This window comes from Trichogramma pretiosum, unplaced genomic scaffold, assembly GCF_000599845.2.
Source record: "Trichogramma pretiosum strain Unisexual culture from Peru unplaced genomic scaffold, Tpre_2.0 scaffold58, whole genome shotgun sequence".
NCBI classification, from domain to species: domain Eukaryota; kingdom Metazoa; phylum Arthropoda; class Insecta; order Hymenoptera; family Trichogrammatidae; genus Trichogramma; species Trichogramma pretiosum.
This window is the reverse complement of record NW_019641630.1, coordinates 649,336-663,905: the sequence shown is the minus strand read 5'-3', so window position 1 is coordinate 663,905 and position 14,570 is coordinate 649,336. Positions and strand designations below refer to the sequence as shown.

The 14,570-nt window shown below is 41.8% G+C and overlaps 1 protein-coding gene across 1 annotated transcript in view; it reads right to left on the bottom strand.

Annotated features, from left to right (window-relative positions):
* The window catches only part of LOC106652831 (inhibitory POU protein), a 41,760-nt gene extending 31,674 nt beyond the window's left edge, over window positions 1-10,086 (bottom strand). The window contains exon 1 of the mRNA XM_014371971.2: window positions 9,164-10,086. Within this exon, the coding sequence (XP_014227457.1) occupies window positions 9,164-9,325 (162 nt within the window). The 5' untranslated portion in view covers window positions 9,326-10,086. The remainder of the gene's footprint in view (window positions 1-9,163) is intronic.
* Between the last annotated feature and the right edge of the window lie 4,484 nt (window positions 10,087-14,570).

Below are 14,570 nucleotides of genomic sequence, written 5' to 3'. Positions count from 1 at the left end.
TGCAAATAAAACCAATTGTATTTTCTTGATTTTATCCTGATTTCGTCCAATAAACTAATCCAAGTTAATTTTTTTTATTTTTCAGCAATTTCATGCGCACCACTTCTTCACAGCTACACACGCGTAAGAAAGCCAAGCGAAAAAAAAGAGAAGAAATTTCCCCAAAGCTATATACGCGCCGCAAAAAAAGGAACATACGTCAGCATGTCAAAGAGGTACGCATAAGGGTAATAATTTTCAATTTAGTCAAGCGAATTAACACTGCGAGTCTCTGTATCGAGTTCGATAAATAAGAAAAGGGGGCACCCACCCCCCTGCCAACCTATAGTAAATATAAATCAGACGGCGATTGGATGTAACGCGTATACGCGGGAGCGTTATGTGTCCCCAGTGTCCCGTGTGCGGCTCTTTTATATACCGGTTGGTCTATGTGTGTGTGTGTGTAACGTTACGTACTCTCTGGTATCGAAGGCTGCTGCTGCATCGTCGTTTTCTTAGCCCGAAAGTAGCAGGGGAATGTGTCTCGTATATATACTCCGGTAGGAAAGATGCGGCCGATTTTTGCGTGTTCATTTCTTACTCCTTGAGGAATTCAAAAGAGATACACTCCAACAGCAGCACAAGGGTAGTGCAGGCGAAATTGAGGTGACCCGAGTCGTACATAGAGAGCGAGAGAACCGATGTTATTTCAAGTTGATGAATATGAAATTTCTTTCGGCTTATTTATTTGCAATGCCGCTGTTATTTATCCAGAGCAAGAGTTGGAATGCACGCCCAGCGATATTTACTTGTAAACGTCATATCAGTTCTGGAGTTATTACTTCTCTGTGTGTGTTTGTATTATATAGGTTGTATTACTGCTCGCTGCAGATGCTTCGTCGTCGTCGGGGCGGTAAAGTCGATATAATGCGTGGCGGGAACTTTGCCATTCGGTCTGACGATATCGCTTGCCTCGACTACTTTTAGCCGTTGTTTTTATCGAATGTCAATTTGCAGTCGTAACTGTGCTGCAATGAAAAAGTTGCTCTCTCTTCGTATAGTTTGTCAAAGTTTTTCTCGCTCCGCAATGGTATAATATTCTTCTCTCTATTTCCGACCATTTCGATGTCGCGACTGGCCTACACGCCAGTGACGTTTTTTCGACGTGTTTCGGAGAAAAATGAAAATTTCCAATCCTCGTGTATTTATTTGATCAGCTCGTAAGATGACAATTGAGAATCGATTGGCCAGGTAACTTAATTTTGAAAATTCATACGAAAATAACTTGTAGAAATATTCGATGGCCTTTTAAAACAATTTTTCGGTCAAAGAATGTACTAATCAAATGAGTAAAGTATTTTTCAACATTTAATGACCATTATTATACGTTTTTTATTATTCAATGATCATTTCTTGATTGCATAAAATTCATGTAAACTGCAGTTAAAACAATGTTTTAATAGTTATTTTTAATTACTTACATTTGAAATGTAAGGCATCTATTAAATCGAATTTGTTAATATGAATTTAACAACAGTATAACAACAGTAACAACAATTGGGTGCCAAAAAACATTATAATTTTTAATAAATATGAGAGCCCTAGAAATATGCCGAATAAATATTATCATTAGCTTTCTGTGACGGTCGTTATAACTTATCCTTATCGACTTATAAATGGTTCTAAAGTTACCGCTAGATAGCGCGTGCCCGAATTCTTCAAAATCACAAGAGAAAAGACAAAGCTCTGGTATAAGTTCCAAGTTAAAAATATACTTGCAGTTTCTGGTTCTGGATATATCAATTAATGTAATATTAATTAATGTAACCAATTCTTTCATCAATTGGTCATAGTTAGGTATCCTATTTTTATACTCAGCCGAGCAACGGTTGCTTCAGATACTCATCGTTTTTTCCCGTATATTCTAGTGCGTATGGATTAACGTTAGAGCATCTTCGTGTGTTCCCTTACACTCCCAATACACATACTTGCGCAGACACATCTTGCTTCATTAATCACTCCAACGATATTTTCTCATTCAAAGCTCCTCGATCGAGTCGAGTCGAGGTCCATCAATTTATATTAAACACGCGCGCGAGCCACCACCAGCACCCCTATGGTATATAGTGGCAGTGCGTACGCGTAGAGCCTCGCAGACACACGAAGCATCGCTCGTGAACCGATACGCATATGACCTATTTATGAACATGTGAACGGTTGCTCGGGCGCAGGATATAAAGGGTGAAATTATTTATTTTCGAGTTTGATTTTTTTTATTCACCGACTGCTGGGAAACGAACAAGTGTGGATAAGAATAATACACTGTGCAAAAGGTGGGTTGTCTTCGGCGCTAATCCGATTATTTATTGAAACCTGGTGCGCTATTTTTAAGCCAAGTTCTGCAATTTAACTGAATTCTAGACGATGATCTAGCCGCGGCTGTAGATTGCAAATTTTTTACACTATGAAAAAACAACGAGCACACACGTCACCGCGTATAAGAGTGGTGAATATAGATTGTACTCTGGTTCAGCGCGAGAGCATGGCTGAGCTATTTCAGACGACTGTTATAGCTCGAACTCGCTCGCTCGACCATCGTCCAATTGTCTCAACGCACGGGTCAACGAACATCCGCGAGACTCGCGGGGGTGGGTAGTCTCTTTACTTTTGACAGCCGCAACCGGCGTATCAATATTTGACTGAAATCGCACGAAACTTATGTCGCGCACGATATAATGCATTATGTCGCGCGTGATGCCACCGTACAAAAGAATCGTGTATGTACGACTGCAGTGCCGCGCGTGCACACGTGCGCGCACTTGAGCTCTCGAGTACGTCTACACACACACAAACACACGATGGTGTGTATACACACACAGCACTACGATATATAACTACACTTGTACGCTACAGTAGACATGGACAAACAGTAGCAGCAGCAGCGGAGAGCGAAAGAGGTAGGTATGCGCCGATGGAATCACGCGTATTATATCGATCGATGGGTAGTGTATATGTCGCGCGCGGCTGGCGTTTTCGACTGCACCTGCGTCACCCTGCGCTACTACTGTACACTCCTCTATACGACGGCACATGTTCTCCCTTGCTATATACACATCGTCGAATGATCAACTCTTTTCTCTCTACTTTTGATCCGCGCGAGCTGTAATGCGATGGATGAGCCGATGAAAATTGGAGGCAATTTTTGCCTCGAGTGTACGTTCGCCTCTATTTTCTCTCGATTGCGTTACCCTTGAATGACTTTCGGATCAATTATTGAGAAGGACAACTGGCACGGATTAAATATAAACTCGTTCTTTTGAGAAGAAATCGATAAATTAAGCTCGTACAAATTGCTTTGCCCTGTTTTTGTTTGCGTTGTGTTATTCCTTTAGTGGTGGTGTTTGCGAATATAAGGAAAAAAAACAAAATCTTAACTTTTTAGTTTAATAATTAGTGGTTAATTTGATAACGAATTTGATATTAATTAGATTTATGCCATTTATGGGTAATTTACCCTTAAAAATCAAAGCTTACTTTTGAACGAGTTAAAATATCCGATAACTAAAATATTATTTCCGATGAAATTGCTGGAAAAATGCTATTCCAGTCCCTCAAACTCGGTCAAAATTATCCATTCAAATTAAGCTGCAGGAGAAAAAAAAAGCGAACGCGCGCACGTGGAAGATGTTCGGCACGCTACGTCGCTTGACCCAAATGATTTTCACGCTCGGCTGCACGCGCGGAATGTCGAGGATTATATTTAAATTTTCTACACAGCGAATTTCGATGAGATATGGATGTACGTATATACGAAAGATGCGAGCTGCAACCGGAGTTAAATTCCACGCTGAATATTCGCTCGCGGCACGATGTATTATTTATAAAACGGCGATAATCGATTTCACGCGCGCTCGCGGGCCACGATGTGCGGTACGGTGCAGCTGCGGAGCGAGAGCGAGCGACTTGTCCGTCATATACGTATCTGCTGCGCCGCGCGGCAGCGAATTCGCGATGTCCCCGAAAATATAACTCTTTGAAAAGGATAAAGCAACGAAAATAGTTCGCTTGATTATTATCGATTATTACCCTCGCGTCGTGTGCGGCTGCGAGCGCTCGATGGTAATTTTTTTTTTCTCTTTTTCATTTCGATTCTTATATTATATCGCCTCTCTCGTTTCCCTCACCCGAACTTCTGCGCTCATTAAGCGCAGTAAGTAAACACTATTAATGTATTGCGGTATATATAGCTGATAATATAATATTTCGCGTTTGCGCGCGTACACGAGGTATATATAAGAGCTAATGAGCCTTAGAGTATGGTTAACCTCTTTTATGCTTTTTATGTTTTTCGATTATTTTCATGCCGTATGCGTTCGTACGTTCGTTTCGATGTTAATGCTGAATAAAAAATGCCTCGTGCTTACTCAATTTTCCTCGTATCATTTCGAGCTGAAATCTGATGTGCCTTAATTAGTCATAATTTTCGGAGTTTTTAAACAAGAATTTAAAATTTTAAGCTTAAATAATAATTTTTATGCCTCAGTAAAATAAAATTCAATGAATTTTATGATCATCGCCTATTGACAGTTTCCCTGATTCAAAAAATTTAGATTAATTTTCAAAAATTTCAAGCCTCCACCACCAGATGGCGAGTATCTTTATTTGTAAATCTGCAAGTGGAACAGAAAACATAATTGTATAAGTTGAAGCAACTGAAATAGTTCTTAATCTTCCATGGTTTTAGTATTCGGTTCTTCAACACAAAAAGGTCAAAACAAAAAGGTCAGACCGAAAAGGTCAGGTTTATATGGTTTTTTTAAATTTTAAGACATATTTTTCCATAAATAAATAAGAAAAAATACAAAGTAAAATTAAAATTGAAACATATCCAGCCAGAAACAAGGCTGATAAAATAACTATATTATATAAGGCTAGTGGAAACAGGAGCCCCTAATTTAAACTATAGAATGTATCATAAAATGTAAACGCATTATCGCGTTACTATAAAAGCTATGTACAAAAAATTCTAATCAAGTCTTTTTCAAAAGTAAAGTAAAAAAGTATTTACGGTTTTTTGAATGTAATCTTAAAATCTTGAGCTTTTTGATTAAGTTACATTTACAATATAATATTATAGCGAAATTACAGTTAAACGAAAAAAAAATAGAAATAACGATAATCATTAAATAACCCGAACGAGACTTTGAATAATTTCTTGAAAGGAAAAACAAATTTTTCATTTCAAACGTTATAATCTCAAATCCTACTCGTAACAACAAAACCAAAGTTGGCTGAGATCAAAGACACGGCCTGGCAGTGCACGCGCAGCGTTGTAGACACATAGAGAGCGAATCCTCGATGTAACATGACATATGAGAAATGTTGCGCGTCAGTCAGCCGCGGCAAAACATTTTCGAGCGTTTCTCGTGTTGCTTCTTGATCGATGCTTTATGCCGTGTACCGCACACACACACACACATAGTACCTCGCGCGTAAAACGAAAAAGAGAGAGAGAGAGAGAGAGCGAGATGGTAGAGAGAACGAACGAAGGGGTTGGGGGGGCAGCAGGCTGAATGCAGGAAGCTCCCGTGTAGTATTTTTCTCTCATCGCGTTTCAGCTCGAGCTGGCAAAGAAATCGGAAAGCGAAGCGAAGAGACACATTGTACGATTACGTCGAGTCCCGCGCGTTATCGGGTGGCGGGTACCAGTGTAATCTCATCTAGGCACTCGGGACGACGAGGCTCTCTGCTGCTGCCGCCGCTATACACTGGAACTACTTACTACTCGCGACGGTTTTTATCCTATTACGTCACATGAATAATCTAAAGACTTTGAAGGCCATGTACCAAGATGGCACGGCTTCTGCTGCTGCTGCTGCTGCTGCTGCAGCCTTACTTACTGCTGCTTGCAAGCTCCGAGGGGGGTAGGTGGGGGGAGCAGGAGGATGCTGATGGTGGTGCTGGTGGTGTCAGCGGTACAAGAGTGAAATAGCAAACGAAAGACAGAAAGAGAGAAAGAGAAAGCGCGCAAAGGCTCTTTAGATACATCGACGGCAGCATGAGAGATGGGGAAAAAAAAATAAACTGGGTCTCTCGCTTTGCTCCATCTCTCTCTCTCTCTCTTATAAGCGAGTGTCTCATGTCATGCTGGATTTGTATCTTACTAACATTTTTATCAAGGGCTTGAAAAAGTTTTTATTTTACTGACTTTGTACGTAATCAGGATTTGTCTCGTAACTTGAAACTCTATTTACATCCAAGTTTAATTGATAAAATCATTTACTACAAATTCATCTTCATGATTACTGTTTTCAATTGGCATTATTTGCATACAATTTGAAAAAACGAGCATTTACTATAGGTATTTTTTCAAAAAAACTTCTTGCTATGATATTTTAATTTACGATAGATTCGATTAATCTTTCATAAATATTATTTGACTTATTACATGGTTAATTTTTATAAAATTTCTCCAATCTATTATTGAACAATAAATTAAAGTAATGGAAGTAATTGGAAAATTAATAATATTTCTTAGACCGTCGGTCACAGCGGACATCTTTTAATTATTGCATGAATCTACACATGTTTGAAAGAACAAAAGTTAGAACTCATTATGTATCTTCTCGAGTAAGTTTTATTCTATTTTAATTTCAACCATGTCAGTTTAAAAGTGCAAATCAAATCATCCCTCTAACGGAATTGCTCAACATTGGTAATAGCTTGATAACTAAAATAAACTTTTGAAATATTTGATATTACATAGCCACAATTTGGCTTGTATTTATCTATTTTTATATTTCAATTATGTTACATTTGGAATTATTGACATTTGAATTGTAAGACGTCTATTAAATTGAATTTGTTAATATGAATTTTAAAAACAGTAACAACAGCAACAACAATTAAGGGCCAGAAAGTATTGCAATTTTAAATAAATATAAATGAGAGCCCTAAAAATATGCTTAATACATATTATCATTAGCTTTCTGTGACGGTAGTTATAAGCCTTTTCCTTATCCACTTAAAAATGGTTCTAAAGTTACCGCTAGATAGCGCGTGCCCGAATTCTTCAAAATCACAAGAGAAAAGACAAAGCTCTGGTATAAGTTCCAAGGTAAAAAATACTTGTACATTCTGCTGATTTTCAAAAATCATTTCAAAATGATTGTTTAATTGTTTCAAAAAAATCAAAGAGTTTTCAACTATGTTTTTATATACAGCCTCTTCCACTAGATGGCGATTACTTTCATTAAAGTGAATCTGCAAGTGGCAAAGTAAAACTAATTGTATATAAGTGCACGGTTATTTAATAATTTTACTCGTCGTGATAACAATGATCTTGAGCGTTTCTACCAGGGTCTTTGCATATTCTCACGAAAAATCATTTATTTACATTCATCGTTCTCTACTCCAAAAAAATGTACTGCCGATTTCTGTTATAGATATCAAAAGAATATGCTAACAGAGATTAATACGAAGTATGAAATCATCCAAATCTGCTCACCAAGATCAAAATTCGACAATTTCACAATTCGTGTTAAAAACATAGTGAACAAAACAGTTTTAAAAAATCATATTTGAGTACTAATTGTGATTTTCTAATCTTCTGTAACTTATCAATAATTCATAAAATGATGTAACTAAGCAAATGAAATTTAATTCTGAAATGCGTGGTGAACAGATTTTTGTGTAGATAACAAGTGTTCCACCGTAAACCAGTGTCCGTCGGTGCAACAATGAAGGATGAAGAATCCGTATATGGAAAAACATCACCTCACGTGATCCATGGTGTAAAAAACGAATTTAAAATGATAAAATCCAACAACTTATTAATTTTGTTGCGGCATTAAAGTTTTCGATAAATTATTCACCTGCATAACACGTGCTCGTGAAGAATACTTAAAACTATTTGGATCATCTTAATTTATGCCGATAGTATGTAAAACTTTCTGTTTTTTAAATCTAAATGTAAATGACCTGTGAAATAGTAATAAGGAAAAAAGATGTATAAGGTGTTACTAGTGATACTCGCTTCTGCTTAGGTGAATATTATTATGTGAAAATGAAATGTATAGATTTAGCAAATTATATTTTTTTATCCGTGTCTAATTATTTATAATGAAACTAAAAAATTGCGCGTTTCTGACTTCAAGAAATGGCAAACTCAATGGAGATGTAAAGAAAACCGAATATATGGTTGATTCTCCCGAAATCTGCTTTTTCGGGTATGGAAAACGAAAAAATGGTGAAAATTTTTTTGTCATATTGAACGGCGCGAACTAGTTTACCCTTTTTTAAACCATAAAATATGAATAATTATTGAATCTGGGGCTTTGAGATTTCGTTTTACGAAAACTATGTCCGTTTTTATGCTTAAAATCGACTATTTTCGGTTACGGAGGTGACACACACGGAGGTGACAAATCGCTGCTTTGATCAACTATGTAAGAAAAATAAGAAACGCACAAAATTTTCCGCACAACCCGAAATTTGGTCATGAAAAACGAGTCTTTTGACGGGGCGAGCGGTTAAAAAGAATGATCATAGCTCGAGATATTCATGTCCACGGAGGTGACCGTTTTTTTGACACACGTGAATTTTTCAATAGAATAACTATCCCAGCATCGATAAAATGTAAAATTTGAACCCGCAACCTACACCAATCGAAAGCTGGGCTATAATACTTGACATTTACGTATCTAGCGACATCAAAAATGAGTTAGCGACCCAAAGCAGGCGGTATGTTTGAAATTATTCAGAAGCATGATTAAAATCCAAGACATTTTTCAATTGCGTGGGAAATTTTTTAAAAACATTTTTCAAAGCCCTATAATAGACTTAAACTTTACTCTGGATGTATAGAAGCTGGTCTCATAGTTATTATAGGGTCAGGTGCTAATGAGAATGCATGGTACATGCAAATAGAGTTGATTTTGAGATGTAGACATGCCACGGAGGTGACATTTGGCATGTATATCTTCACGGCAAATTTAACTGACCCTAAAAAATTGAAATATTTATGTCCTATCATGAAGAATACAACAATATTGAATGAATGACCGAGCCAGTTTTGGCTCATCTTCACTAGTTTAAGAATATGGCATAAAGACATGCAAAAAGCAGATTTCAGGAGAATCAACCATATATGAGACGAGTTGCTAAAGAAAGATCGAGCACTCACCGTTGGATTGGGCATGCATCTCCTGGGCGGCGGGGCCATGGGATCGGGCGCCGTGCGATACGGCGAGGGCGAGTAGCGACCCGAGGGAAAGCATCCGGGCGCCGAGATCGGCGTCCCGTGCAGGCCCTTGCTGCTCATCATCTTGTCTGGTGAGTACATCATCTTGCTCGAGTGATCTTGCTTGCTGCTGCTGCTGTTGATTTTGTGTGTCTATGTGGATGCGTTGCGCGCCGAAAGAGAGAGAGATAATTTCGGAAACTCACGTCACACCAGCATTTGAACCAACAATTTAAGAACAACAAACAATCGAACAAGAACAATATATTACGGTGGCAATAACAAAAACAATGGGCGTCCCTCCGCACACAAGATAAACAATGTTCCGTCTGGGGTGTGGGTGTACGGCAGAGGTGTATCGATCAATCGAGCTCTGTGCGTCTCTCCTCGCCAGTCGAGCACGCGCGACGACGAGCTTTCGAGCTTTCGAGCTTGCAGCAACAATCGCAGCTATCTTTCTCTTTTCACTGACAATTATTGTTATCGATCATCGTGGGTCGCGTCGGCACGACGACGACGACGACGACGGCACTAGGCCGCCCGGGTGATAACACCGTCATTGGTCCGTTATTAGTTTTTTTTCAATAATCAGAGATTTGTCTTGAGAGAGCACAGCACCACAGCATTAAATCACACGGCACGGGCATTCGCTGCGGTTCGCCGAGCTTCTTGCGCTGTCACCGATTTTCTGTCCTTATACAGTACGACGACGATATCGCGTTGATAGCTGCGAGCACTGATTCGAGAAAACAAAAATCACACTCGTGGAGCGAGTTTAGATACGTCGTTGTTTTTCAATCGAATTAAAATCTGGAGATATCGCGGGTGGTGGCGGCGGCGACGTCTTTTGACGAAGCGACGACCGACCGACCGAGCAACAACAACAATACACCACTAGCAGAAGCACAACTGGCTGGCTAGAGCTCGCGACATGTTCTGTGTGCCGTGTAGCCCCCGCGAGTGCGAGAGCGCGAGTCGAGTCGTCGAGCGAGCGTGTGCATATGTGCGCTGCATACATATAGAGTGGAGTTAGTAGCAGCAGCAGTGGCAGCAGTGGCAGCAGCAACAGCGACAGAGAAAGAGAGAGAGCAACCCCCGGGGGTTGTATGTATGTATGTGTGTGTAGTGTAGTGTAGCGTAGCGTAGTAGAGAAAGAGAGAGAGAGAGAGAGACAGAGCGAGACAGAGCGCACAAGCCACCCTTGCGGGCTCGCTCGGGGTTGGCCGAACCCCCACCCGAGGGGGTAGCTACACCGAGCTAGGTCAGGGTGCTGCTGCTGCTGCTCACACACGGGGGATCGATCGTAACGAGCCGTACTACGCCAGCCACCACCGTGCACACGCCGTGTGTACCGCGATATCGGGGGGCGGGGCCAGCGAGGCGGCGCACGCGCGAGCGGCCATGTTGCCTCTGCCGAGGCTCTCTCTCTCTCTCTCTCTCTCGCTCTTTCTCTGTGTATATGTCGACGGTGGTGGCGAGAGAGCGCGCGCGAGACGGCACCACCACTATATATACCTGCCAGTGCACGCCGAGCGCAATGAGTAGTTGCGCTGCTGCGCCTCTCTCTGTCTCTCTCTCTTTCTCTGTCGTTATATACCTCCGTATATGTCTGCGCTACACGTTGTGTAGTTGCCTCTCTCTCCCTTTCGTTCTCTCTCTGCATGTCTGTTTTCGTACGTTCCGTCTGTGTATCCCGCCTGCGTGGGTGTGTGCGTGGGATCCGCAACCACCGTCGAGCCGCATGAGCTGCTGCTGCTGCCACTACTCGCGCTTATGCCGCTGCCTCGCTCGCGCGTTTCCTCTCTGGTCCTTCCCATTCTCTCTCTTTCGCTCTCTTCAATCTCTATTCGCGCTCTTTCTCTCTTTTGCTCCCTTCTCTTTGTATGCGCACCGCATGCGGTTCTTTTCTCTTCGTTCGTATTTTCGCTACTCATGCGTGCAGCGGTCCAAGCTCTCTCTCTGTGTCTGTCTGCCTCTCTCTCTCTCTCTCTCTCTCTCTCTCTCTCACTATGGGCTTATCTTTTTCTTCAAAAGCTTTGATAACGCGTTTCCAACTGCTAGTACATCGAGACCATAGCATCGTAGCTTTTATAACGAAACAAAAAAATCGCGCATGTCTAATTACTAATTTTTTATCTTTTATACATTCACGTTTGATATAAATTCGACGAAATCTCCATATAATATCCTCGTGCTATACTCGACGATGGTCCTCTGCGTCCATAAATCTTTCGCGCGCATGCATATCTATGAATCGAGTCAATCGGCACACACACACGAGAAGGTATCATTGTGCGACACGCTAAGCGGTCTCGCGTATTTTCTTTCTCAATATTTCACCGGTTTGTCTTTTGCACAAGTGTCGTCGGACGCCCTCGTCGCCCACCGTAGCTAGTACACACGCAGCTGGTAAGTTCTGCGGGTAGCTCCGCATAAATAAAAAATCTCGAGCTTGCAAGCTCGTCGTCGTCGTCGTCGTCGCAAGCACGAATCGCGCGTCTACTAGCTGCTGCTGCTGCGTGTGTACGTATTAAAAAAGTCATCCGCTCGTTATCCGCACGGCAGCGGAGCTCGAGCGAGCAACAAGTTTCACAATTATTCCGCGCGCGCGCGCACCAGGCAAATGAGCGTCATCGAATTACGATGCACACGCTTTTTTTTTATCGGAACTAAGCTATATGATATCGCGTTTGCAATAAATATCGTATGGGAGATCGTTTTACAACAATAGCGTTATAATGCCTCTGATGCGCGGCGTGCACAGTGTGTGTACGCCAAAGTTTACTTTCAATAGGGCGAAAAAAAGTGTAAAAAAGGAAGAAGTATTCGATAGATCGAGCTTGCACGAGTGGATGTGTGTGTGTGTGTATGCGCTCGTACACCAGTGCGTGAGCAGCAGCGAGCGAGCGAGGGAGTGTAGATTTAGGCGCGCAAACCTGCGATGAATTTTTAAGGCAGCAGCCAGCCAAGTCCCGACGAATGTTTGCTCGAAAGAGAAAGATAGCGGTCGGGTGAGAAAATGTAGCGTGAGAAAAGTACTTTTATTTTTCTTACCTTCCTTCCTTTTTTTTGCTTCTCTCTCTCTTTTTTTTCTCTTCTACTCCTCCTGTTCTTTTTCAACCTTGGATTTTTTCGCGACTTTGCAAGTTTATGTGTGTATATTCGAAAGACAGAGAAGAAGAGAGAGAAACAAGTACGAAAGCGAAACAAACATTATCCCGGTCAGCGGAGGCGCGGCGATGACATCTCCTCTCGAGTATTCCTACGTGACAATTGCCTTTATCCGATCCCTTTTTTCACCGCCAGCCGATCTCCTTGATACAATAACGACACATCCATCGGACATTATACGCAATAAGTCGGCGCGGGGAGAGAAAGCCGCAAGTTCGGCGCGTCCTCGCCGTCGTCTGTGGGTTTAATACGGCCGGTCGCGCGTATACATTACGACGCGATCTGCGAGTTTATAAGAGGGCAGCATGCGGAAAAGGACGGTGTCTCTGGTTTTCCTCGTATATAGGCTCTCTGTCTAACGCTAGACGCAACTGCAAGAACAAGAAGTTCCCGCGGGGCTTGCGTTATCGCCTACAACACACCAGCAGCAGAAGCAGCACAGGCTTCTCTTCTCTTCTCTTCTCTCTCGAGCAACTGCTCAGGCACAGGATGACCAGGCCGCGATATCAAATATTAAAGGTACTTGCAGCTCACCACCGCCACTCGAGCTATTTCATCCTGGGCTTAGTGGCTTGCTGTTACCTACTACTACGTTGCTGCTGATGCTGCTGCCGTTGTTGTTGTTATTGTTGTTGTTGTTGTTGTTGTTGTTACTGCTGCTGCAGGCGATGTAGTTTGGTTACGCGAGCGTAGCACGTATACTCCCAGTACTTGCAAGCTTATAGTCGGACGAAGAGAGAAAGCTGCAGTATACGCAATTGCTTTTTCCACCCCTTGGCCTACGAAGTACGCTCTACACTATGGAGGCTGTGTGTGTGTGTGTGTGTGTGTGTGTGTGTGTGTGTTATATGTACGAGGGCGGGTAGTAAAAATTCATCCTCTGCGGATGAGAGTGAGGAGTACTTGGCGTACACACACACACATACAGGTATATATATAGTATACGTAATGGCAGTATAGTCTTGATGTGCCTACCGCTTCTCGTACATATACCGTGTGCAGCGCAGGATTGCTACAAAACGTCCGAGGGCTTGACCATCCTCCTATATCTCGGCGCGCGCGCTCGGCACGTGAGGGATCACCCGCACTCCCTGCTGTAGCTGCTGTAGCAGCCTGTCTTCTCCTTCGCATCGTTCCACGTTGGTAAAGTATATGTATATAGACCGCTGGGCACCGAATCGCCACCGAGTATATGGTCTCTCTCTCTCTCTTTGTGGCGAGCGACTATACAACCGAGAGAGAAATTGAGCGAGAGAGTGAGATGAAGTATGCACTGCTCCTCTTTCTCTTTCTTACACACGGATATGACGTACACACATACACGTGTGCATATACGTATAACGTGTGCAGCAAGTCGTTGCGCGCTCCGCACAGATAGCCACCGCACCAGCGCGCGGGGGCCGGTACACTACACTCGTCGGTTTTGCGATTAGATATTTATGTGTGCGCGCGCGCGGGTTTTGGGTTGCTCCAACTTGCGATCTTTTTTTTTCTCTCTCTCTTCTTTTCTTTTCTTTTTTTTTTCTTTCGTTACGCTATATATACCATACTGTATAGCTCGCTGTGTTCTGGCACTTTTTTCGCTGATTGTTTCTTTTACTTTAATATTTGATCTATGGCATATAGAACATTGGGATAGATCCCGTGCGAGCCTGGACTTAAATATTTATCCATTTTACTTGCCGAGAGAGCGCGCGTATTTGTGTGTATGTGAGTGTGTTTATTTAATTTATTCCTTGGATGAAAGAACAATCGTTTAATTAACGGATCGATTGACAATGCTCTGATCCAAATTTCGTTTGCGTCAAGTTGTTTTCTTGATCTAGGAGGAAATGCTTAATACTGACAATAATAGCTTTATGACCAAAAAATGACCATTTAAAATGTTTTAAATTAGTTTCGATGATATGTTCATATTATAAATATTGAGCGCATTTTAAAAGGTTTTAATTGTTTCAAAAAAATAAGACTAGATTTTCAACCACTTTGAGCATCTACCGCTAGATGGCGAGTACCTATAGCTGTAACTCTGCAAGTGGTAAAGTCAAAATAATTATATAAGTCACTTGCACCCGCGCACAAATCAATGTTTTTGTTATCGGGAACGGAGTAACAGTCTCAGCTCGCGGGCCTATACATCCTAGGCGCGAGCCCCGAAATTATTTCTCTCTCCCCCCTG